Raw genomic sequence first — 27010 nt, forward strand, 5'->3', positions numbered from 1 at the left:
CGGCTTGTTGCGCACGTCGCATAAGAGGGCGCGGCAAGCTGCGGACACGCGGTTTGGCCGACCAAAGCATCCTCAATGGTCAATTACTAGTTGAAGCTTACTGAGCCTTGCCTCACTCAGATGGCAGGGTAAGGATGCGAGAATATTCGAGCTGATCACATACAACGCGTTGAGAAGAGGGAGACAGCTGGGAAATCGCATTCAGTGATTGTCAGACACCGAAGCTAGCCTCGCATTATATATATGCCGCTGCGTCAACTCAGTTTCGAAGTGAGAGAAACCGCAATCGAAATAGGTTTTGGAGCAAGATTCAGGAACATGGATAAACTGGAGGGCGAGACTGCCAAGATATTTATACGTAACCTGTACATGTTGAAACGGAATGAAGAAAATAAAATTTTGGCAACCAGTGTAATGGACAGCATAAACAAGTAATCGTGACAGATCGCAAAATGAGAAAGACACAGATGACAAAATGGACGCGAAGGATGAAAGCAAGAAATACAAGAGATTTACACATACGGATAAAAGGTAATCAAAAGCGAAAACGTTTATTATACCACGAAGGGCCCTACTATTTGAGGTCCCCACGCCGAGTATAGCATGTTACCGATCTCAATGCGTCGGCTAATTTCTGTGTGGTATAATAAACAGTTCTTTTCTCTCTCTCCCTCCATGCCGCAGGAAATCTCTGAAACACGATGAGGTATGGGTGTCTGCTGCAAATTAAGCCCAGAACCTGTTCGGCACATTATAATAGAATGTCATCATGTTCATCCAGCGAGACCCGCAGAACTCAGGCGCCCGCCTTTCAGAGCTGCACTTCATCGAAGCTTTATCGTAGCGTCCTCAACCCATTAAATCAATGCATGCGGCAGACATTCGCCCCGTCTTAGGTAACTAGTAGGGCGGCCGTACACCCCCCCCCCCCCCCCCCGCCGCCCCGTGCGCACGTCTAAGGGTGTGAAACCCAGAAAAGCATCCCTATGTGGACGCAGAACTTGAGCTGAGGTCGCCATCCCGCAGGCATGTTAAAGGGACACTAAAGGCAACTAGCACGTCGACGTCGCTTGTTGAAATAGTGGTTCAGAAATCTCGTAGTGTTACTTTTGTGCCAAGGAAGGGTTTATTTTAAAACGAAATCACGTTTTAGTGGTCCGCATCGCGTTAGCGCACTTCGAGTTCTCCGCATCAACGGAACGTCAGACGTCGCTGTTGCCGTGTACAACGTTGCCCGGCTTTACTGCGCGGCCGCCGACACTACTAGTCGCAGAGGGAAAGTGGCGGGAACCACAGCAGCAACAACAGCCATTGAACAATGAGGCTCTTCGCTTTTCCACTTCTGGCTACCCGCGGGCTGCCAGAGCCATCCAGAGCGCGCTCGTTTTTCTCGGGCAGCTCCGTCCCCTCCGCGGCGCACTTCCGGTTGGCGTTCGTTTTTCTTGGGTTAGACGGTTCTGGCGACCCGGGGGTAGTCCGAGGGTCGCCAGACACTTCCAGGACACTTTAGTCGTGGAAGCTTTCTGGAAGGTTTTGGGCCGGTTTCGGGCTAGCAGACGCCGAAAAGGTACGATACACGATTAGCGCCATCTTTGTGAGGACTCGATGGATTGTAATGTGGATGCTTGAGGACTGCGCCTTCGCTTGTCATTACGCGCGGCGTTATCTTCTAAAGCCTGTTCCGCCTTGCGAGATGAGGCGATTAAGAGTGACGGCGAGTGTTTGAAGCTACTGTTCATCGCTTTTGCTATGTTTCCCATGAAGCTTCCTCCTGTGAACAACGCGGCGAACTGTTGACTGCTGACTGCGTCGTACACATGCCTCAAAAGTTGTGTACTACACGTTCGTACGCACGCATACAGACTACTTTGGAGTTTTTTTTTTTTTCATAGTTGTCGAGATTTCGGTAGTCGTTTATGGAGCCGTGCCTGTTTTCTGTGCACTCAGCGAAGACGATTGTGATCGAACTAGCTCACTCCGTCGCATGTTGCATACGTGAACCTCTTAGAACCTCTGTCCTGACTACTCGATTGATCTTCGATGGTCATAGAAGGCCCTAGATTGCGGCTGTTGGTGACGCTCGCTGGTCAAAAGCGGCATGCAAACCCACTTCGATCTATGGACCAACATATGTGGTATGATATTATACGATACTACGCGAGAGAAAAAAAAAATGAGAATGAATTCAGAAATGTATACATCCTTTCGTTACCCATTTCATCGTTGGCTTTGTCTCGTTTCGCCTCTTCGTAATAATGCCGTGCAGTATGTACTATGACATTTTGGTCAAATCAAAGCTGGTATACATGACATTTGTTAAGTACCACTTAGTACTGGAAAACATGCCCAGGCAAGTTCCAAAACGAGTCGAAAACGTGTCATGCATAAGTTTATTTTATATGCGACGCGCATTCGTGGTACCGATACCTATGCATGTGTAAACTTTAGACAAAAACGTAAGTTGGTTAACGCGTGTATGCGACGCATACTAGGGGTGTATATCTTCGAGCTCCTTTGGGGATCACTTTCGCCTGATTTCGCGTCGTGTTGTGCAGTGACTGATACATGTACTAAAAAGACGTGAGCTTGTTAAGCCGCCAGCGTCACGGCATCTCACCTTGCATCCTTCTTGAGGAGGCGTGCGCCAGCTGGCTGTTTCGTTCGCGGAGCGAGTGATCATACGAGCGTACGAAATCGTACGCAAATGCGTACGCTCGAGGATATTATTACAGCTTTTTGGCCAGCTTAGCTACGTATTTCCAAGCGGACAATGCAGAAAAAACCAACGAGCACGCAGCGCATTGTTTCGTTTGCTGCCACGACGGTAGAGTTTGTTTACGTTTACGCTGGCTGTCCCAGCGTTCGATTTTGCGATCTTCGGGCAGCTTCGCATCGTCTCTGGTTCCCCACACACGTGGCCACGACGTTATGTCCTGTCCAGGCCGGAACTAGCTGACAGACCTCTGGCTAGCTCTGGCTGCCAGAGAGCTGCCAGAGGCCTAAAAATCAAAGAATCCCAATGTTTAGCCTTGGGTACACTGTAGTCATGGCCTTCACGATTGCAGGCGTGGTTGGTTCATCTGGACCCCGTTAAATGGCACGACCTGCCAAGTTTACACAGGCGAAAATGAACCACATAGTAGCGTCCAGCGGTTCTTTCTTCCGTGAATCAAACAGAAACGAACAGGCAGTATTTTATTACGTCACTTGGAAGCACGGGAGGTTCTTTATTTAGTGCAGCTAGTTCAATTACTAGTGATCAATTGTAGGCGGTACCTGTGACATAATAGGGATCATTTTGCAAATGTCCTATGGAAGTGCACGTGTTCTCATGCATTTACCTGAATTTCTCGGTAAGTACGACACTGTTGTTGATAACAATGTCGCTTTAGACGTTGTCATACATTGCGCTTCCACTCTGACATGAAGTTTTATTTGCCATTGGTGTTCCTTTAAAGAGTGATTGAACATCATGGCCGGACTAGTGATAAACGCCAGGGTTACCAGATTGGGCTCTTAATAGCCAAATTGGGTAAATTGTGTTCGAGTTAGCGTCGATTTTTCTCTTTGGCTATGTGGCTATTTTTGGGCTACACTTCCGTCGACCCGACCAGAAATTTCACGCGGTTACATAGAGGCGACCGCAAGACTCAAAGAACCGCTTGCCTTTAGGTGTGGTATTCCCTTAATTTCTAGGGGCTACATCAGCACCTCAACGCATCTTCGAAACGGCAGATCTGAAAGCTGCGCAAGTGCGGGGAGGAATCATCTTCACTTTATGCATATGTGGGGGGGGGGGGTGTTGCTGTTTTGATCTGTGCTTGATTCTCCTTTGAAAGATGCTCATGCCATTGCGCGTCCGGCGCAGTTTCACGATTAGATGTGAGTGTGCTATTTTGTGCTTAGCGAGAGGTGGCAGTGTGTTTTAATATCACAGCGCAGTGCTGTAGAGCAGTCTCAGTTGGCCATGAAATAAACTGTTCAAGCTTGGTGCTTGACTCTTCGTCGTCTTGACGGGGCAAGCTGCTCTCCAGTCACGCCACCTGACAGGACGCGTACTCGTGGGCCTGGGGTACCGTCCGGTGTCCGCAACATCTCACCTCACTTCCATGCCAAGCACGACGAGAGGAGCTGCAGAATGGGCAGAGGGCACTCGGAACTACAAGAAGAAATGGGAAAAGAAGCCAGATTTAAGACATGTTTTCTATCTCCGGAACCGATTCTTTTTCTATGCGGAGTTTTATATAGTTTGCTGTTTCGCTATAGTTACCCTAGATGCTTCTTTGGAAATAGGTCCATTCATTCGTAAAATTGTAAGGCTGCATAAGTGCACGGTAAACAATTGTACCGAGTGAACAGCTCCAACACCACTATTTTGTACACATAGGCTGCTTCTCTCCATTCCTTTCTAACGGTGTGACGTAATGCCTATCTTGCAAAGTGAAATTGCCACCCCACGTTCAGGGCCTGAAACTTCACTGAACAAGAGACACGCCCAAACAACACGAAGTGTCCTGCAACTCCCACAGCATTCATCTTTCCACCGCTTTACGCGAATTTTTTTTGTGTGTGTGTTTGCCAAGTGACAAACATTTTCTGTGTCTTACAGTAACCACATCGTCATTTCGAATGGCGAAAACAAAATATATTACGCAATATAACTGATACTCATAAGACAGCAAAACACACACACACAAAGGAATAAAAAATGTGCCATTTGGGTGGTCAGTGCCCTGCTTTGCTCACCAAAACCTAATAGGCAGAAATTTCCGTGAGAACGTAATTCCATAAGTGCAAAAACACCAAAGAAATGATTTGGGCTATTTTTGGGCTACTTCAAATTTACGCATTTGGCTATGTGTGAGCTACTACGGATTCCATCCAATTTGGCTATTTGAGGTTTGTGCCATCTGGTAACCTTGGTAACAGCAACGTGCGTCGTGTCTTCCCTTTAGTCTGGGTGCAATTTAACTCGGGACGAAAGCGGGAAATGCGGCGTTACAGACAGGTGAAGAGGGCGCGTCGCAGAGCTATTTTCGGTATGAATGGACACTATGAGCGAGGCCGATGCTTGGGCTTACGCTGCCACCTCGCGGAGTGTTGATGCGTGAAAAAATTCATCTTATATTAGAAACTCTCCGAATGAGATAGACGCAGAGGAATTGCGTGTTGCAGGAGCTAATCGCGGACGCCACGGTAATGATGCGCTTTACCTCTACACTTTACTTCTACCAAAGGCCACGGCAGGGCTAGACTTCACTTGCGCGCGCTTGTTTCCTTACGGCCTTCTCAACCGTCGCGAATACAATGCGGAGTGTTTCTGGGTATGTTTCACCACCCGTCGGCGATAGGGGCGCAGCAACCCTGCCATTGCATCTTCTGCGCCGCAAATATTGTCGATGTGAAACCGTGGAACAAGGGTTCTCGACGATGAGGGGGAGGGGGATTACTCAAGAAGTCGGCGGTAGAGGGATCAACTGTTCTTTAAAAAAACTAATGTTATCAGACAGCTCGACGCACAATTTAGATGTGCATGTGCTAGTCCATAATACAAGCTGAAGCTCCGTAAATATGGGGAAAATTGGCTAACGAGGCATAATACATGAAGCATAAGGCATTGGCAACGATCAGAGCGACATAGAGAGATAAACAACACTGCATCTGTTTTGCAAGCGGCGAGCACCAAACACCTTTGTCACTTGCTCTCGTTGGACAACGAGGCCGCAAATAAAGATCGCTTACAGAAATGACGAGCACACCTTCCCTTTGCTAGCTATTTTCTATATCTTTATTTTTACAAGTACATCTGTAGTGGTTTTCAGGGCTGAAAGCTGCAGTCTACTGCTTGGCAGCTCTTTGAAACAAGTACGTGATTTGTATCTCTAACGGTTAAAATATAAGTAAAAGAAGTTGACTTTTGCTGCACACATGATTACCCCTTCGGACGGCATGCCCTGGAGGAGTGACGTACATTGTAAAGGTGTTAACACCACCTGTAAACATTAATTCCGGAGACCCCGAACTATTTTGCGTTCCTTCGTAGTGCAAGCCGCATCCATGTGAAGAATGCAGCTGCTTACGCTGGCAAACCGCTTGCTTTCGAACTAAAATCGCTAGTGCAAATCATTTCTGCGCTATACTTTGCCGAGTTCATGGAATAACATGTTTAGGAAGAGAAACTGACATCCCAACTTTTCAGCAAGTAAACAGTTTTTTTAATTCTCTTGAGGCTCTACAAACAGGTTGTTGCCGATTTTTCTTTCCCTCTAGTGAGACTTGTTTTATTCTGGTATTTGCCCACCGCGGCTGCATTTTGTTCAGAGCTTTCTCAATGTTCAGTCTGCAGTGATTTTTCGACTCGGAAAGACGGTCGTACAACCTTCAGTACGAGCAGTACGTATGGATATATATTAGACGTTGTTATGCCTGCGAGTCCACAGCGAACGTCCATGCCTCTGAAAAAGGCAATCTGTGTCAAGGCCAGCCCGCGAGCCCGCCTGACGCGAACAACTCAACGGCGTCAACACGCGGCGATGCCGCTCTGCCACGCACGCACAGTGAGTCACCTCAGCCAGCGAGCCCGTCGAGCAAGCAACCGGCGCCTTCCTGTCTAGCGGGTCTGAAGCAATGCGTGGCGACGTCACTCGTCCTTGGGTGCAGCCACCTGCAGCGCAGCCTCTCCAGATTCGATGAGAATGACGCGCCCCAGCGGCGACCCTATTGGAGGAGTCTGACCTCACGACCAGCAGCGCTTCTGGTTGGACATTTGGTTACTCAAAGAATCCACCCGGTGCATATAAAAGAAGCCCTGCGGCGCGTCACGAGCAGCAGACCTATTTGAGAGCAGACATGTGTGTCAGAGAAGAGGGCTATGTGATAGAGAGTTGAGCTGTGTGTCAGAGAAGAGAGCTATGTGATAGAGGGTTGAGCTATGTGTTCGCAGTTGAGCTATGTGTTAGTTGAGACATGTGTGTCGCAGTTGACTTGTGTGTCAGAGAGGAGAGCTTGGCTCTTCGGGTCTCTAAGCTGTCGGCCCCAGTGCCGAACTTGTATATATGCAGTACATAAACCTTGTTTAATTGACCGTCGTCTCGTCCGCTCGTCTATCAGCTCTGCGCAGAAGCAGTCGCGAGCTGAGAAACCTACGCTACCAAACGGCTGGTGACCTTTCCGGCGGAGTTCGAAGCAGTGGCGCCTTCGGGACCGTGTTGGCGTCGCCGTCTTTCGAAACAGTGGTTGCAGCGGTGAGATTCGCGGCGCCCTTCGTAACGTCGTCGGAGGCGCGCTTCGTAACAACGTGCGATGGTGTATTGTTGTGTTCCGTATTGCAAGTCCTGTTCGGGGAAAACACCCGGTGTTTCTTTTCACCGATTCCCAAGCAATGCTGAACTGTGTGCTCAATGGCAAAAGAATATTGCGAGAAGGAACCTCATCATCAACGACAAGTGTGCATCGACTGTCGTATGCAGCGGACATTTCCGCGATGTAGACTATGTGCCTGCGTGCCGCATCAGAAAACTTCTCCCCGACTCTGCGCCCACTCTCTTCGAGGAGTATCCTTCCTTCATAAGACCAAGTGCAAAGAAGCCCCGCAAAGATCCTGCTTCCCGAGCTTGGCCCCTCCGTCAAACATCAAGGAAGCGAAAAGCGGAGACCAACGAACCAGACCTGGATGTTTAGACTTCACAAGATGCTTTCACTGAACAAGAAGCAGTAAGTGTTTGTACGCAAACAATGAACAGCAATGCTCATCGCACGGGTCGATACCTGGCTACGATAGGAAGATTACGCTCCCAAGTGTCGTACGATCGTTCGAAATGTGAGAAGGTGCAGAAGTTGTTGAAAGAAGAGAGAAAGGCGTCCGCATATTTTCACGAAAGCAAGCACAACGTGTGTGTTAGGAAAATCGCAACAGATGCACAGAAAGGAGAGAAAAAGGCTGTGTTTCTTTTGCATCACATATAATGTTATGGAGATAAACATTCAGCGTACCCAGAAGAAGTCATTAGGGAGTGTGTGATATGGCAATTTCTGTCCCCAAAAGGCTACGATCACGCTCGCACTTCGGTGATTCTGACACTGCCAGCAAAGTGCACTCTTAAGAGGTCTATAGGTCCAAGCCCAACATCGGGTATGAGCAATGCTGTAAAGGACCATCTGCTTCACGAGGCCTCGCTACTCAGCACCAAACAACATATGGCCTCATTAATAATAGATGAAGCTAGCATAAAACAAAACCGCATCTATGATAGGAAAGCTAATGCAGTATTTGACCTCAAGGACAAGTATACAGCGAAATAAGCCCCTGAGAACAGAGCCCTCTGCTTTCTGCTGCATGGTACCACTAGTCGGAACGAGATTCCATGCTCGTACTATACTTCACGAAGCAAGTGAGCGGTAGAGACCTCTTTGCATGGACGAAGGAGGTCATTGATGCTGTGGAATCATGTGGCTTTATCATCATTCGCGTTGTCACAGACAATTATTCAGCAAACGTGACGATGTTTAAGCACATAGGTAACGGCAACCTCAACAAAGTTGTACGTCATCCACACGACGCCAAACGCGTTATCTTTCTGAGTTTTGACCCGTGCCACGTCCTCGAAAACGTTAGAAACCAGTTCTTCAAACGTGAACTTATAAATGGCACAGTAGTGATTAGTAGTGCGTTTGTGCAGAAATTATACGAGCATCAAAAACACAAGACTGTGAAGATGGCCCGAAATTCGACGAGAAAACATGTCTACCCTTCCAATTTGGAAAAAAAATGAATATGCCGCGAGCAGTTCACGTTTTCATCCTTCAAGTGTCTGCAGCCATAGAGCACCTTCAGCAAAATTCCACGGGTGCTGCCAGAGATTTCAAGGGAGCAAGTTCAACCATTTTCTTCATGAAGTCCATGAATAAATGGTTTTACATCCATGAAACTTCATTCAATGCAAGTGGCAACAAAACTCCCATATTTAGGAACAATGACAATCACCTGCTGTGACTAAAGGATGAATTTATCTCAAATGTGGAAAAAACACAGAAGAGTTCCATCGGATCAGTGAGTGCTGGCTTCACCAACGAGACGTACGAAGCATTGCTTTTTACAAGGTCGACGGTGGAAACAACAGAATTTCTCCTGGAGCAAGGCGTCAGTTATGTCCGGACAAAAAAAAATTGAACAGTGACCCCATCAAAGCAATCTTCGGAAGGGTGCAGTGAATGTGCGGCGGGAATGACATGCTGGATGCTAGAGCTGTCTCTGCTGCTCTGGACCACACCGTTAAGTTGCACATCCCAAGACCGAAAGAAATCAAGTTATCAAATGTGGAAGTTGAGGAAGAGGCTGCAATGATATCGAATATTTTGATAAGAACCTGAGGTCTTTGTTGGAGTACTAGGCTTGTCCGTCTCTGTCACCTTCTCCGGCTTAGAATACCTCGGCAGTTGCATCACCAAGCTTCTTACAGACCTCGGATGCGATTCTTCCGCTGCGCTGCTGACGACCAACAACAAGCAGCATCAGCTGTACAAGCTGCTGCACACTAAACGAAAATAACCTGAAATAACCCCAAAAACTGGGTAAACCATTTGTCCTCTAGCGCACTACCGTTCCTGGGTTTTTTTTACCACCTACTACCGAGGTAAAAATTTACTCTCGTGCTAACTGGGTTTTTGAACGTAGGTAGAGTAGTAATTATTGACCCCAGTGAGGTTTTCAGCGAGTATAGAGAAAATTTTTACTGCCTAAACAGTTTTCCCAGCGCTTTCTAAGAGTTATATTTAAAGCTCATTCAAGGGTTTATGGTGGCCGCCACGGTACTATTTACTGCTGTTACTAAGTTTCTGCGGCTGTCTTGGGTTTTTTTTTTTTTTAAGTCTATTTGTGGCTTTATTATAGAGTTCCTGCGAGGTTATTTTTTACTACACTTACCAGTTTTTTGCGGCGATTGGCGAGAGTTTTTAAAGCTCATTCAAGAGTTTAAGGTGGCCGCAGTGGTAGTATTGATTTACTACTGCTACCGAGTTTCCGAGGCTGTATTGAAGGGTTTTTTTAAGCCTATTTGTGGTTTTATTCGAGTTCTATAGGGGTTACTTTTTACTACACTTATTAGTTGTTTGCGGCGACTGTTGAGTTATTTTTAATTATCATTTAAGGTTTTCTTGGGGCTAATGTTGAGGTATTTATTTAAAGCAGTATTGTGGTTTTCGCGGTTAACTTTGCGGGTTATTAAAACGCAGATTACAGGTATTATTCCAGCTGCCAGAAAAGAAGTTTTTTACCTCCTTTGATAGGAGGTAATTTTTTTTTTTCTGGCAACTCGAGTGATGCCTCTAATGCAGCAAACTTGAGCCTTTTTGGAAATTGATGTAGTGGTATTTATTTACACCCGTATTACACTTTTCACATTCATTTTTTGCATTGTTTTAATGCCATCCAGGGCCATGAGTAACATTTTAAGACCCCTTGAAAGCCTGCCTTGCTTCTGTCTGAAAGTTTATTTAGACAAAATAAACTTCAAGTGAACATGTCTTCTATAACTTCGTGGCCATTCTACAAAACAAATAAAGAATTTCAAAAGGCTTCAGGCAAAAATTCATGAAGAATCAAATAATCTTTACTGATACACTCAAAGCAGGAGAAGAACACAGCGAATAAAAAGTCAGGCACGTGATGCCAGCTCATTGGGTAGTTTTTCGCAGTAGCCATGCTCCTTGCAGGACTGCAAGTCAACATACAAAGCGTAACACACATTTGTTCAATGAGGACAGCAGTCGCTTGATTGCTGAAGAAATGAAAAACGATTTTGCCTGTCGTTGCACAACAGAGCTTCATTACACTTAATGTACAGAGCATTGTGACTAGGCAGTCAGTATTACAATAATATTGCACATAAATAATACACAAGTACAATGAATTATGTGACAAGCATTGAAACATTTGTATTAACAGAACTATAACATCTATACAACTACAATAGCACTGCTACTCCCGACTAGATTTTACAAGAAAAAACATACACAGGTCATGCGTAACAGGAGCAAAGATTTTAAACATAAGAGGGGCATCGATAGAGAATTGAACAAAATGTATACTTTTTGTACTAGCTTGAGCACCTTTTCTCGAGCACCTTTTGGACTTGCTCGTGCATTTATGCACATGGTTTCCAAGTCACCAATAGGCTTTTTTTCAAGAACACTAGCACCAATGACGAGCGTGCAAGTGCTTATGAGAAAATTTTGTAGGCCAGCACTTTTCAGATCAAGTGAACTTGGCAAGGTGAGATATATTACCGCGTAATTCACTCACAATTTTCAGTGTTTAAATGTGACGGCCTAATTCTTGGGACTGTAACTTTAGATTGGAATAAAGCCTACAGGACAAAAACAATTAAGTAGGACCAGGAAAAAAATATGCACACCAGAAGTGCTCACTCACAATTGAAATGTTATCACACGTGTTAAAAAACATATTGTGACGACGCGAGATTGACAGCACACAAAGCGCCTCAAACAAATACAATTTATCCATCGCAGGAAACAGACTGCAAAGACTTCTTCGTCTTTTGCCCTCAGCCAAGGACAGTCGCGCTGCTTCGTTATCCTCACCACTGGCACATATGCGCGGCATTATTCCCCCCTAAAAAAAAAAACATCGTCCGATGTTAAACGTTTGAGAAGCAAGGCGAAACCAAAACTGCACAGTTAGTCACTGAAAGTAAGGCTTCATTCGAAGCACGTGGACAATTTCTGGTGAATGTCTGCGCCGCTTTCAACACTGCACACCGTCCGGAACAATCTCGTAGTTGACGTCACTGATACGTCGCAGAACCTTGTAGGGTCCGAAGTATCTTCGCAACAGCTTTTCGGAGAGCCCACGCTTACGAATAGGTGTCCAGACCCATACTTTGTCGTCCACGTTGTATATGACGGGTCTGTGCCAGAGGTTGTAATACTTGACATCTCCGTCTTGCTGTTTGGTGATTCGCAACCTGGCAAGTTTTCTGGCTTCTTCTGCTAACTGGGTAAACTCTTCGGCATCCGTCTCATTGCCATCATTTTCATGAGGGAGCATTGCGTCTAACGTTGTCGTAACCTCGCGTCCATAAAGGAGGCTAAAGGGTGTCTTCTGAGTGGTTTCCTGACGAGCCGTGTTGTACGCGAACGTGACGTAGGGCAAAATGATGTCCCAGTTCTTGTGCTTTACATCTTAGTCTCTACATCTTGCTCTACATCTTGAGCTGTACCACTTAGTCGGAAAATGGTGTCCAAAAGCTCGGCCATGAACGCAGTACCTCTGTCGGTGATGACTATTGCGGGAGCACCGTGTTTTAAGACGATGGCTTCGATGAAAAATTGCGCCGCTTCAGCTGTCGTTGCCCGTGGCAGAGCACCTGTCTCCGCGTATCGTGTCAGGTAATCCATGGCGACGATTATCCACCTGTTTCCAGTGGCAGACTTTGGGAGGGGGCCCAGAAAATCCATGCCAATTTGAGCAAACAATGTCGCCGGCACTCGGACAGGCTGCAGCAGGCCAGCTGGTTTGATGGATGGTGGCTTGCGGCGCTGGCAATCTAGACATGCCTGCACGTATGTTTTGACAGCTTCGGCAAGTCTTGGCCAGTAATAGTTCTGCCTTATCCTCGCCAATGTTCTTGTGTAAACCAAGTGACCAGCGGTAGGTTCGTCGTGACAGGCTTGCAGTACCTCACGGCGAAGCGAAGGAGAAACGACGAGCAAGTAGCTGCTGCCGGTGGGTGAAAAGTTCCTCTTATAAAGAACGTCATTTCGCAAGCAGTACGACGGCAGCCCTCTCACAAATAACTTCGGAACGCTATTCGTTCGCCCTTGTAGGTAATCTATAAGTGGTAGCAGCTCAGCATCGCCACGCTGCTGTTGAAAAAAGGCGGAAGTGTCCACAATTCCGAGAAAGGCGGTGTCGTCATTGTCGTTGTGCGGGGATGCCGTCTCAACAGGAGACCGAGAAAGAGAGTGAGCATCGTGGTGTCGTTTTCCCAACTTGTAGGCAACAGTGAAGTCAAATTCTTAGAGCCGAAGACTCCATCGTGCAAGGCGGCCAGACGGATCTTTCAAGTTGACTAACCAACAGAGAGAGTGGTGATCACTGATAACGGTGAATGGGCGGCAGTACAAATAAGGACGAAACTTCAGGACTGCCCATACCACTGCAAGACATTCTTTTTCCGTCGTAGTGTAATTAGCTTCAGCTCGGGACAGCGTCCTGCTGGCGTAGGCGATCACGCTTTCGTTTTGTCCTTCGACTGTACGAGCACTGCTCCAAGACCCACATTACTAGCGTCTGTATGAAGTATTGTTGGCGCATCTTCATCGAAAAGGGCCAGAACAGGGGGTGTTTGCATGCGCTGACGAAGCTCGTGAAATACCTGCTGTTGGTCTTCGCGCCATCTGAAGGGGGTATCTTCCCAAGTAAGCTGTGTCAATGGCCATGTGATGCGTGAAAAATTAGCAATAAACCACCGGTAATAGGCACAGAGTCCTAAAAAACGTCGCACTGATTTTTTGTCTGATGGCGTCGGGAAGTTTGCCACGGCGGCAATTTTATCCGGGTCGGGTCAAATCCCTTGGTGTTAGAGTTAGACCGGCCAAGCGTATTGCTTCAAAAACTGCTTCGAGCCTTCGTAAGTGTTCCTCGAAAGTCGCCGAAAAGACAATCACGTCGTCAAGGTACACCAAGCAGGTTTGCCACTCAAGTTTCGACAGAACCGTGTCCATGAGACGCTGGAATGTTGCTGGCGCCGAACACAAACCAAAAGGAAGAACCTGAAATTCATAAAGTCCATCGGGCATAACAAAGACGGTCTTCTCACGATCTCTCTCATCCACTTCAATTTGCCAATAGCCGCTTTTTAAGTCCATAGACGAAAAGTAGCGTGCGTTTCATAGTCTATCCAATGAACCATCAATACGCGGCAGAGGGTAGACGTCCTTCTTTGTGATCTGATTAAGCTTACGGTAGTCGACGCAGAATCGCAAGCTGCCGTCCTTCTTTTTGACGAGTACTACAGGTGATGCCCAAGGACTGTTAGATGGCCGAATAACACCATCTTCTAGCATCGTTTTCACCTGTTTTTGAATTGCTTCACGCTCCTTTGAGGTGACTCGATAAGGATTTTGCCGGATGGGTCTGGCATCTGAATTCGTGATGATGCGGTGTTTCGTCAGTGCCGTTTGACCAACTCTTGATGTGGATGAGAAGCAGCCGTGAAACTCGTTGATCAGCGTGAGAAGGCGGTCTCGCTCAATGGGAGATAACATTAGACCAATGTCGACAGGTGTTGGTGTAGTGATAGTAGACGCTGCTGCTTCCTCCACTAAATGACAATCTTCTGTTTGCGAGAGTTCGTCAAAATAGGCAATAGCCGTGCCTTTAACTATGTGTCTGCGTTCTCTGCAGAAATTTGTCAATAGTAGTTCAGTGCATCCGTCAATAACAGTGATGACAGCCCTGGCAACAGAGATGCCGCTAGTGAATGCGAGATCCTTGATGTTGTGTTCAGCGATGCCAGTACCGTTTTGTAACTTGTCACAGTGCACGGATACGAGGGAACAGCTTCGTGGCGGCAGTATGACGTCGTCATCAGCAATACAGAAGCGAGGTGGCTGGTGTTCCTCATCTGTAGCAGTCTCCGAGCTTACAGTGAATGTTACGCTTCTGTCACGTGTGTCAATCACAGCCCCGTATTCGCGCAAGAAATCCATTCCCAATATGAGCTGTTTACAGCACTCGTGAAGAATGACGAGGGTGGCGACAAAGGTGGAACCAGCGATGAAGAGTGCCATGCACTTTCCAACCGTTGCCATCAACTGACCTCCTGCAGTTCTTATATTGGGTCCCAGCAATGGCACCTTGACCTTCCTTAGTCTGTCGGCTAGCTGAAGGCTTATTATAGAAAAGTGGGAGCCGGTGTCCACAAGAGCCGTCACTTGGTGGCCGTCAATGTGAACGACGAGGTCAGCGCTGAAACGTCGGTTACGTCGGCAGTTGTTCCATTCGTCGGATTAGTCGTTGCTCTCGTCGTCTTCGGCATCGGTGGCTTCGAGCTGTTATATGTCTGCAATGGGGGCTGTTTGGAGGTTCGATTAATGGCAACCCCACCCCCCGAGGTCGCTGCGTCTAGTTTCCCCGTCGCGGGCTAGGGCACCTGCTCCTGGTGACATCGGCAGAACTGCGATGATTAGGTGAAGTGCCCTGCGCAGGAGATGGAGAACGTGACCCGGGCCTCATTGGATTCTGCGGCGGTGTGTTCATAGGAGTGTCATTGTTCGTGCGTCGATCATCGTACGTAGCGTAATCATGGTAGCGAGGAAATACCGAGTACTGAGCGTCGCGATAACGGCAAACTCTGTAAACGTGCCCGGCTTCGCCACAATGAAAGCATACCGGTCGACGATCAGCGGCGGTACGCCACAAATCGGTTTTCCGACGCTGGTAGGTAAATGGGGACTCACTATTGAACCACGTTGTGGGCTTCACATTTTGGCTAAATGGCATTCGTCTTGTCGGCGAGATTGGTGTGGTTGGGAAAGTCGGCGGCGGTGGCAGCGGCTGTGTTTGCAGGGTAGGTGGTGGTCCAGTCATTGGAGTCTGTTGTGCTGAAGGCGCGCCGACGGGGCGTCGGACTGCATCAGCATAAGTAAAATGTCGTCGCACACCATAATAGCCGGATGAAGAGAGAGCCTGGCGGACCTCATCCCGGACAACATCAGCGACAAAAGACAATGCCAGCGTCGGTTCAGTTCCTGGAATCAAACCAAGCTGCCGAAGCTCCTCCCTCAAAATCTCCCAGATGACTTCCCGCAGAGGCCTGTCGTTGTCGCAAAGGCTCGCCGCAGTCGTAACAGGGCTACTCGCTCGAACGTTGACCGGGCTCTGCTGGCGGTACCGTTGCTGTAGGGCCCGTTCAATAGCTGTGGCTTCTTTCGTGAACTCAGCTACTGTTGTTGACGGATTTCTCACAAGCCCAGCAAACAGTTGCTCCTTCACGCCTCGCATTAGATACTGCAGCTTCCCGTCTTCCGGCATCTCGGGATCCGCCCTGCCGAAAAGACGGGTCATGTCCTCGGCGAACATAGCGACGCTCTCATTTGGTTTGCGAATTCGAGCTTCCAAGAGACGTTTCGCATTCTCTTTTCTGTCAAGACTACTAAAAGTGTCGATCAGCTGGTTGCGGAAGTCATCCCACGTAGCCATGCTTTTTTCCCTGTTGATGTACCACGTCTGGGCGTTGTCTTTCAGGTAGTACACATTTGTGAGCTTGTCTTCTGGGTTGGCCCACTGGTTGTACTTCGCGCAGCGTTCTAACTGGTCCAGCCAGTCTTGTGCATCTTCATGGGGGGTCTCACCATGAAAGCAGTCAGGAATCATGGGATTCTGAAGTGTCATGTGCGATGTAGCTGCAATGGCCATGGTGGTTGAAGGAGGCAAGCGATTGCTGGCAGTTTCTGGAAAGGGATTGAGCTCGGGAGCTATGCCTTGCAGACGGCGGCTGGAACGGTGGACTGGTGTGTCGACGGGTGGTAGTGATTCCGGGTTCGAATGTCGGGTCCGCGAAGGGGTGCCAAGCATGAAGACGTACCCAGCGCCTCCACCAGTGTGACGACGCGAGATTGACGAGCACACAAAGCGCCTCAAACAAATACAATTTATCGATTGCAGGAAACAGACTGCAACGACTTCTTCTTCTTTTTTTTTTTTTCAACAAATATACAGTCAGATATACAGTCCAACCCACTTAGAAAGATCCCAGATATAACGACCATATATCGGTGCACTTAGGATTTTCCTACACTACCCTATGAAACTGAATCTACATACACCGAATATTTTTGAAGGTCTACTTTTACAAAGAACCCTTCCAACACGATCGCGGCAAAAATATAGCGCATACAAAGTGCAAAAAAAAGTTAAAACAGGCATTCTGAAACACGTGATAGGTGTGCTTGCGTGCGGACTGGTGCTGTTTAACTGCGAGATACCACACAATGCGGCGAGCACCGCAAGCAGATTTCAGACGTTGCGAGCGAGGTCGTTTACTTTCCACACATTTTTTCACAGGCAGAACTTCAGTTAGGAGGAAAAAACGAAACGAAAAAAAAAAGGCAGCATGAAGAATTGTGGTCAGCTTTTGCATGGCAAACTATAGTGCATGAAGCAGTACGAAACCGCACACTTTGCTACACCTAAACGATTAGAAGTGCTACAAAATTAAAATCAAAAACACTTATTTATAACGTAAAACTGAGATACCTTAGGTCTAGGTTGTGCCTTTTTCAGAAATTTTAGCATTTCTCCTCTCGCAATTCATTAATTTAGCCTGATTATCATCTGTCCTGCGCACAAATAGCCCCAAAGTGGTCTACCCACAATTGGAACAGACCGCTGCGCATCTATGCTCCTTTGTTTTTTGTTGTTTTGTGAACACATCAAGAGACTAAAGCTAACTACCCAGAGACGTTATGCTCCAATCCAGCCCGCAAGCCTTCAAGTTGTTGAACAAGTCATTGTCACTAGACAACAGCCCATACCTCATGTAAAAGCTGGAGTATTCGAGATAATAATAAAAAAACTACAGGAACTAAAATTGCACTGATATGACTTGGACTAAAGACCGCAAAAGTGTGTCAATAAGTTAGCCCTAAATTTCTGCCTTTCAATCACGAGTACTGTGCAGAAACTGCCTTCACAGGCAAACCTACAAAACATATCAGAGAAGGTCACAGGTTTGGTCCCTGCTAGTGGGAAGTTGAATTTTGGTCCACTTGTCACATTTACATTACAATTACTCCTAATAACATCCCCTATACTTTCTTTGGCATTATTGTGTGCGAGTTCTCATTATATTGTGCCTAAAAATAATCGAGCCCTTAAATTTAGACATTCCTTCAAGGGGCCCTGCAACACTTTTTGAGCATGGTCAATAAATGCTGCCGATCGGTAGTAGAGGTTCCCGACAACACACGAGCCCAATTGTATAGCGCAGCACGCGACCTGGAATTCACAATAAATTTTCTAAGTCAGCTAAAAATTGCTTTCCCCTTCTCTCGACAAATGATGGAACACGCTCAAAAATCCCTCGTAGCAAGTCCACCTATTAGCCATTGGCTGATTTGAACATGGCTCGCTCGCTCGTTAAAGAGATCGCCGCCGCAGGCTGCGATTTGTCCACACATGCGAGCGCGATTACACTGGAAAAGTTTAACATTCAAAGAAAAAAGAAAGTGTTCAAGGTCATGAGTGACCTTGAAAAGTGTTTCAAGGCCGCTTTAAAGGGCCACTCACCAGGCCCTATACCGAATTTTAGTTAGACAATGGAAGTTGTTGGGTGTCCGATGAGGAACATTTTGCCACAAAAATTTTTCGAATCGGTTCATCACGAGCGGAGAAAACAGGTTTATTGAAGCGGCGCGAAACGAGGATGAGAGAAGGCGAGCTCGAAACCCTTGCCGCTCCTCTGCGTAGCCTTCGCAAGACAAATCTCTTGGCCACCCTCTCCAGCATCCCACCATGAGATGATGTGCGCATCACGTGCCCAAAGAAGTCCAACCCCCGAGCACGCCAGCAGCGTTGCTTTGTTGACCAGCGTTAATTTGTGGTCTTCTGCCTGTTTTTGCGGGATGGTTTGAAAACGATGGCTTAGACGCGGTAGAGTAGATGAGTACAATGAGTGCGCGAATGCTTAGGAGCGTTCTACAGTGGTCGTCTGCTCAATGCGCTGACCGCGGGGACACGAACGCATGGAAAACGCCGACACATTAGCCCCGCATCTCGTAGCATTTCACGGGAAAAAATTAAAGAAAAACGCGCACAATTTTTTATTGCGTCTCATTAGTTATATTAAGTTTTACTAATCTCTTAAAGCAACAAATACATGAACTACGCATGTTGTGTTAAAAAATTTTTGCCATGTCACGTGGTATACTGTTGACAACGTCAGAGCAGACTCGTCTACGTAGAGGACCAGCGTCATTGCACTGCCGTGTACGTAGGGCCATTCCTGCGCCCACGTCACGCCCTCATTCTCCACGCATGAGCCGGCAGAGGGGAGGGGGAGCAGCTTTGATCTTGAAATTTGACCCATTTCCGCGGTGCGTAGCGTTGCGAATTTTGCCAGACATGAACATGAACGCCTCGTCTACATAATGCGCTTGTCAGCTCAAAATCCTCAAACCTGGTTAGTGGCCCTTTAATACATTCTTCTGTAATATGTAACTTTTCTAGGAAATGTTCTTATAGAAGTTCATGAGCTCAAGGGCCTTTACTTTTGGCTTAGTTTGACTAAGGTCAACAAAGGCGTGCTCAATGAACGTCAGCACCCTGTCTGCCTTTTTTGGATATTTAATGTGAAATACCCAAAAAAGGAAGAACAGGGAAGCTACAGCAGAAAGTAGCGATGATGCCACAAACAGGCATTGATTATCCGCGTGAAGCACCAGGGTGCCGTCGATGGCTCTTTGAATGCAGGGCGTCAGTGGCGTGTCTGCTTTCTGCAGAACAAAGCACAAAGCACAAATCAGTCACATAACTTGAACAAGCACTCAATGTTTTATAGTAATGAAAAAAAACCGTCCTAGCGTTCCATTTTATAATCTAAAAGATCTTCCAGAAAAGCAAGCACATTCAAACATGGTAATAAAAGCTTGATGATGATTTCTGGGGTTTAACATCCCAAAACCACCATATGGTTATGAGAGACGCTGTAGTGGAGGACTCCGGAAATTTTGACCACCTGGGGTTCTTTAGCGTGCACCCAAATCTGAGCACACGGGCCTACAACATTTTCGCCTCCATCGGAAATGCAGCCGCCGCAGCCGGGATTCGATCCCGCGACCTGCGGGTCAGCAGCCGAGTACCTTAGCCACTAGACCACCGCAGCGGGGCTGGTAATAAAAGCTTCCCTACTGGTACGAGCCTATTTTATAGTTGTTCTGCCAACTACACAAAAAATGTATGTCTTTGTGAACACTCAACGAGTATGAATTGTAGACTTTCTAAGTATTAGGATGACACCTAAGTATTTGGATCAGGTTTTTTTGTTAAAATGATGCTTTGTTATCTTCATGCAATGCCTGCTTATTTTTAAATTTTTTGTACTGTAAGAGTCAGAAAGCACAGCATTCCTATGACTCAGCACAAAGACTACTTGAGGCAATTTTAAGTTCACAGCTGTCAATAGCACTTAAACATTTATTCAACAAGATGCAAATGTTGATGATAACTTGTACATGCTAATTAAAATTACACTAAGCTGCTCCACACTCCCAATACCAGGCATGAAAATTTTTGGAATCCTAAAAAAGGATTGTTACTTTTTATAGCTAGGACTAAACAAGATCCGATCATGGAAATTCGGCTATGCATAGGGAGCAAGCTAATAAAAACATGATGACCGAAGTGCTGAAACTGGTGGGCCAATGCTCATCAGTAAATGAGTGAGCCACTGCCATCAACGCATACTGGCAAGGACAGTCTTATGCAGGATACAATGAGAGAAAAGCATGCATGTGTTCAAGCCTGGCTATGTTGCATCTAATCCGCTATATAGCTTTGAAGCACTCACGTCGGTCAAAAGTGTCTCCAATGAGTCATTGCAGCGGTTTGCAATGGACCTGAGAACACCTAAAATAGCATCCTTTGCAAAGATCGAAAAAAAATTTACGTCAGCGTTTCCATATGCCATAATTTCTAACATTCAAACAATATGCACACACATGAAATTAGGTGCAGTTGTGCATGTGATCAAGTTTCAAAGCAGAGGGGCATGACAAAGTGGGCACATCTGTTCAAGCGTAACTTGTAATCACCACTTTCTCCACTAAATGATGGCTGGCATGACTTGTTAGCCACCACCATGATCACCACAATGCGATGAAAGCGGCAGTGTCGACGCAGCATCTCAAAATGCGTCAATATCCATCAAAACAAAAAAATGTCGCAGAATATCCACGGAGTGAATGATGAGTGGCGCGAAGTGTCCGTCCATTTGTTTGCGTGACAGACGCTTCACCCCACTCATCAACATTCAGACCGTGGATATGCTGTGAATTTCTTAGTATAACAGCAGCATCTATCCTCTTTAATAGTCAACTATACCAAAACCACTAATGCCATCCAGTGATATTATTTCCAAGGACATATACACACTGCTATCCAATGAGCAATTCTTAAAACCAACTTGAAGTGGTTACTACTACAACATACTACTACTAGGAATCGACCCACACCTTAGGGAGCTTCACCCCTAAAACAAGCTTGCATTGCTGCGAAATAAAGTTAAGTGCTGCAGCGGGCATGCCTTCCTGGGTCCAAGCATAACCACATAATAGACGATCATTATTTGGTCTTACTGTAAACAAAACGGCAGTGCCACAAAACAGAGTTGACTGATAACTACAAAATGTCAATACCTTCTTTCTTTTGAAGCAAGTTAAAAAGCTCCTGCTTAGAAGCATGGTTTGTACTGAAGTTTTTAGATTTAACTCAACTTTTCACGGCAGGTTTGCTTCTCATTTCATTTTCGATTTCTCTTTATTTTTACTACTAAGATTTAAAAATACATTACTGTATTAGCACTCAATTATAAAAATGGTTGTCATTACAGAGAAATAATAGTTGTCATGACAACAATGTATGTGTGTGGACTACAGGAACACATTACCAGAGGCCAAGGTCGAAAAATCTGTCACCTCCTCTTGGTGGCCATGACTGAGGCTCATGCCACAAAGGCACTCGAACCCCTTCATGATGTCGTCCAAGATGTTTTTTTTAAACAATAAGTTGAATTTCAACTGCAACTGAAAAGAAAGATCACAATGTTTACCACAGATGTCACAAAAAAGGGGAGGGAGATAAGAGCATACAGAATGTTCGGTGGCCAAAAATGGATACTCCAACAGCGCCTGCTGTATAGTCATGCGCTCGAGCCCCTCATGCCTTTCTTTGGCGGTGGCGAGGAGGCACGGCCGCAGCTCGTCATCACCTGCTGTGCTCGCATTTTCTGTGAGCCACTCGTGGTGCCTACGACGCCCCTCAGCGGTCTCACCGTAAACAATAAGTTCTGGGTTGTCCTGCAACATGTGAATCGAGTGGCCACTTTATTAGTGCACACCTACCACAGTAAAACAAAAATAAGCATTAAAAATATGTGCACCACTGATAACATTTCACCTGCACTTTTTACAGAAAGCAAAAAACTATTGTTTCACCATGAAAAATATATCTTAGAAAAACACTTACAGACAGCCGGTACAGCTTCTTGTTAATTTCTTCTGGCCCTGGCACCCTGGGCCTCTTTGGTGTGTTGATGACCCTCATGGCCTCCATTTCTTCGGGGATGTTCTGCGTCTTTTTCCGGTTATTTTTAAACTTGTTTTTTAGTGCAAGTTTCCACAATTCCTGCACATTGTGCAAAAACGCAAGCCCGAATGAGATTATTCTCACAGCTTTTGTCATGAATTTCAATGACCTGAATAGCTTTGTTACAAAAGAAAATACTGTTATAAAACCTTATATGTTTTCTACATGGCTTTCTGCTGCGAAATTTGTAAATGAGAATGTTTTGACAGAACTCAATCTGTCAAGCTGGCTAAGAATTAATACGAAAAAAAAGAACTCTTTAGCCACTTTTAGTCCAAAGTAACTAATATCTAAATTGAAAACTAAAAACTGATTCGATGTTTCGGAACCAATGCAGTCCTTTCTTCGGGGGACTGCATTGGGAACTTGTCGTTGAAGCGTCCCCCTTAAAGCACTACAAGGGCCTGGACCTTTTTTAAACTTACCGGCCCGAGCCCGGCTCGCTGGCTGAAAGCAAGACCTAGGCCATACCCTTACCGGAGGAAAAAATGCACCTACCCGGCCTGACCGCCGATTACACCTGACATAGCCAAGAGCCAATAATCTGGGTGGTGTTGCTCGAACACAGAATTGACAACACGGTGTTTTAAGTGGCAAATATCAGTGCTTTGGTGGCGAATGCTTTGCTAACAATTATGCTTTAATTTGCGGAAATTGTGGTGCAACTGAGAAAATTTTATGGCTGGTCGGGCATTTTCACACACCGTGACACAGTTTCGGCACATTTCGTGGTTTTGGTGGTGCTCAATAGAAAAATTGGGAATTATATCAGGTTAGTGCGAGTAGTGCAGGTGTTGCACGCCTTAGCAAACCTGCTTTCTGCTTTTTCATATTTTAATGGTATATGGCTCCCTAACGATGTACTGGTAGAGGGCAGTCACTGGACTATGCGAGCATACAACTGACAGGAGGTGGACAAAGAGATCTCTAGCTATCTTGAAAGTTTGTACCAGTTTTGGTAATAAAGACACGAATAAGCTTTTCGACGCTTACTCATCAGATGCATATTGTTACGTGAGTAACGAGACAAAGTATTGCGAATATATTCGAAAAATATATTTGCAAGAGCGGTTGCAGCACTGGCCAGTCTGGCTCCGAGCTCGAGCAGCCAGCGAGCCTCATCTTCCTCGTCGGGCGCACACGCGCATTCGCACTATGGTTTGTGGCAGCCTACAGGTAGCATAACCCCCGTCGGCAAAGGCGCCGTCTCGGCGCATCTAGATGTCAAGATCATTGGGCGAGTGGTACTGCTTCAGGCGTGCGACGTGTACGATGTCGGTGGCCCTAGGGGTGGATGAAGACGGCGAGGCAGCAGGAGTGATTTCATAAGTGACGGGAGTCACCTCACGAAGCACTCTGTAGGGCCCTGTGTACCGAGAGAGCAGCTTGTCAGACAGGCCAACGTGCCTGGTGGGAGACCACAGCAGAACCAACGAACCGGGCGAAAAGTGCACATCGCGGTGTCGTTGGTCGTACCGACGCCGTTGGTTTGCTTGGGAGGTCAGAAGGCGAGCACGAGCGGTTTCGCGTGCGTGGGCGGCCCGGCTGATGGCGTCCAGAGCATATTGTGAAGTTGGAGCTGCTGGTAACGGAATCGTCGTATCGAGGGGTAATGTGGGTTCGCGGCCGAACAGCAAGAAAAAAGGGGAGTAACCAGCCGTGTCGTGGCGCGAAGAATTGTAGGCAAATGTCACGTATGGTAAAGCGATGTCCCAGTCAGAGTGATCTGAGGAAACGTACTTTGCAAGCATGTCAGTTAGGGTTCGGTTCAGGCGTTCTGTGAGGCCATTTGTTTGCGGATGGTACGACGTAGTGAGCTTGTGGCGTGTTGCACAAGAGCGTAGGATGTCCGCTATGACTTTCGATAGAAATGTGCGGCCTCGGTCCGTGAGCAGCTGGCGTGGAGCACCATGTTGCAAGATCACGTCGTGTAGAAGAAAATCGGCGACGTCAGTGGCGCAACTTGTTGGAAGGGCGCGTGTGATTGCGTAGCGTGTGGCGTAGTCTGTGGCCACAGCTATCCACCTGTTGCCAGCAGAAGACAGAGGAAAAGGGCCGAGTAAGTCCAAGCCGACGCGAAAGAAAGGTTCCGTAGAAATATCGAGTGGTTGAAGGCGCCCAGCCGGAAGCGTCGATGGTGTTTTGCGGCGCTGACATTCCTCACACGCCGCGACGTATCTTCTGACGGACCGTGCCAGACCTGGCCAATAGAAGCGACGGCGAATCCGGTCGTATGTGCGGGACACACCCAGGTGACCGGCAGTAGGAACGTCATGAAGTTCGTGGAGTACAGCCAAGCGGAGGTGTTTGGGTATGGCAAGCAGCAGAGATGGGCCGTCTGGATGGAAGTTATGCCGGTATAATGTGCCATTCTGGAGTACGAACGAGCGATAGGATCGGTTCGATGGGGAGGAGTCGAGGCGCTCAATGATAGCTCGTAGGGCTGCATCACGGCGTTGCTCGTCGGCTATGTGGTTCAGTTGAGAAACGGAGCACACGCAGGCGTCGTTGTCAGGTATGGTGGCCGATGGGTCAACTGGATAGCGAGAAAGGCAATCGGCGTCCTGGTGCAGGCGTCCAGACTTGTATATCACAGAAAAGGTGTATTCTTGCAGTCGCAGAGCCCAGCGACCAAGTCGACCTGTAGGATCTCTTAAGGATGAAAGCCAGCAGAGCGCGTGGTGGTCGGTGACGACGGAAAAGTGAGTGCCATATAAATATGGACGGAATTTTGAGACCGCCCAGACAAGAGCAAGGCATTCTCGCTCCGTGATCGAATAGTTACGCTCTGCAGGTGTAAGGAGGCGGCTAGCATACGCGATAACGCGGTCGTGTCCCTGTTGGCATTGGGCGAGAACGGCTCCGATACCGTGACCACTGGCATCAGTTCGGACCTCAGTTCGGGCAGATGGGTCAAAGTGGGCGAGGATAGGGGGCGTCGTCAAAAGTGTTATGAGGTGAGAGAAGGCGGCAGCTTGAGTGGACCCCCACGAAAATGGAACGCCTTTCTTCAAAAGATCGGTAAGTGGTTGGGCGATTGCCGCAAAATCTTTCACGAACCGCCTAAAGTAGGAGCAAAGTCCCACAAAGCTCCGGACATCTTTGGCGGATTGGGGTACTGGGAAACTCGTGACGGCACGAATTTTCTCAGGGTCCGGTCTCACACCAGAAGCATCGACAAGGTGGCCCAGCACGGTAATCTGTCGGCGGCCGAAGTGACACTTCGAGGAGTTCAACTGGAGGCCAGCTTTGCGGAAGACGTCGAGAATGGCCGACAGACGCTCAAGGTGGGTCTCAAACGTAGGTGCAAATACGAGGACGTCGTCTAGGTAACACAGGCATGTTGACCATTTGAACCCGTGTAGCAGAGAGTCCATCATACGTTCGAACGTGGCGGGGGCATTGCATAGACCGAAGGGCATAACCTTGAATTGGTATAGGCCATCTGGAGTGATGAAGGCGGTCTTTTCTTGGTCTTTCTCGTCTACGGCAATCTGCCAATAACCAGAACGAAGGTCGATGGATGAAAAGTAGCGTGCGCCGTGGAGACAATCGAGGGCGTCATCAATACGTGGTAAAGGATACACGTCCTTTTTGGTGATTCGATTTAGATGCCGGTAATCGATGCAAAAACGCCATGTGTTGTCCTTCTTTTTAACCAGGACGACGGGTGACGCCCATGGGCTTGATGAGGGCTCAATAATGCCTTTAGTTAACATCTTATTCACTTCAGCTTGAATAATCTGGCGCTCCGACGCGGACACGCGATACGGTCGACGGTGAATGGGAGCAGCATCACCGGTGTTGATGCGGTGCTTTACAAGAGAAGTTTGGCCGAGTGGGCGGTCGTCAAGGTCGAAGATGTCACGGTAGGAAGCTAGAAGGCGTGCGAGAGCGGCTGATTGCGCTGGGGGAAGGTCAGGGTCGATCATGGGACGTATTGACATGTCGAGGCATGTGGCATCGAGTGGGCGACAAGGAAAATTGGGGCATGCGTCGGCTGCGAAAGTGGTGACGTGATCATCGGCTAAGGACCGCAACGTGGCAATTAGGATGCCTTCGGGGAGGACTTGCTTTGTGAAGCCGAAATTTATGACGGGTAGACGGGTCCGGTTGGAGGCTACAGTTACGATGCAGTGAGGGACGGTGACGTCACGTGCCAGTAGGACATCAGGAATCGGCGTGACGATGTAATTCCCATCCAATACGGGTGAGGTCGTGGCAAATTCGGTGAATGTGAGGGCTTTAGGCGGTAAGCGGAGGAAGTCTGTGGCAGAAAGGCCGTGTTGAGGTTCAGGGTGAATATCCGGCTGAAGAGGAAGGTCTAAGCAAAGAGTACCAGCGGAACAGTCGATGAGAGCAGAATGGGTCGACAGGAAGTCCATCCCTAAGATGAGGTCATGAGGACAGTTCTGGAGCACCGTGAATAGAACAGGGATGTAACGGTCGGCGATGCGTATGCGAGCCGTACACATGCCAATGACAGGAACAGTGCCGCCATCGGCCACACGTACAGCTTCGGTAGCAGGGGGCGTGAGTACTTTTCTTAAGCGGCGACAAAGATGAACGCTGATGATGGACACATGAGCGCCAGTATCGACTAGTGCCGACAGAGAAATACCGTCC

The 27010-nt window shown here is 47.4% G+C and overlaps 1 protein-coding gene across 11 annotated transcripts in view; it reads right to left on the bottom strand.

Moving 5' to 3' along the window:
• Window positions 1-946: 946 nt before the first annotated feature.
• Window positions 947-27010, bottom strand: part of LOC142775738 (uncharacterized) — a 59106-nt gene continuing 33042 nt past the window's right edge. For 8 of the 11 annotated variants that reach the window (XM_075877623.1, XM_075877622.1, XM_075877613.1 and 5 more), the window contains 5 exons: window positions 22265-22423; window positions 21889-22095; window positions 21687-21822; window positions 20589-20662; window positions 10586-19515 (listed from right to left, as the gene is read on the bottom strand). In XM_075877623.1, the coding sequence (XP_075733738.1) occupies window positions 19246-19515; window positions 20589-20662; window positions 21687-21822; window positions 21889-22095; window positions 22265-22423 (846 nt within the window). In that variant the 3' untranslated portion in view covers window positions 10586-19245. Of the gene's footprint in view, window positions 4160-10585; window positions 20663-21686; window positions 21823-21888; window positions 22096-22264; window positions 22424-27010 lie in introns of those variants that run through there. The other 3 variants (XM_075877617.1, XM_075877618.1, XM_075877619.1) reach the window with 3 other exon arrangements.

This window comes from Rhipicephalus microplus, chromosome X (assembly GCF_043290135.1).
Source record: "Rhipicephalus microplus isolate Deutch F79 chromosome X, USDA_Rmic, whole genome shotgun sequence".
NCBI lineage: Eukaryota > Metazoa > Arthropoda > Arachnida > Ixodida > Ixodidae > Rhipicephalus > Rhipicephalus microplus.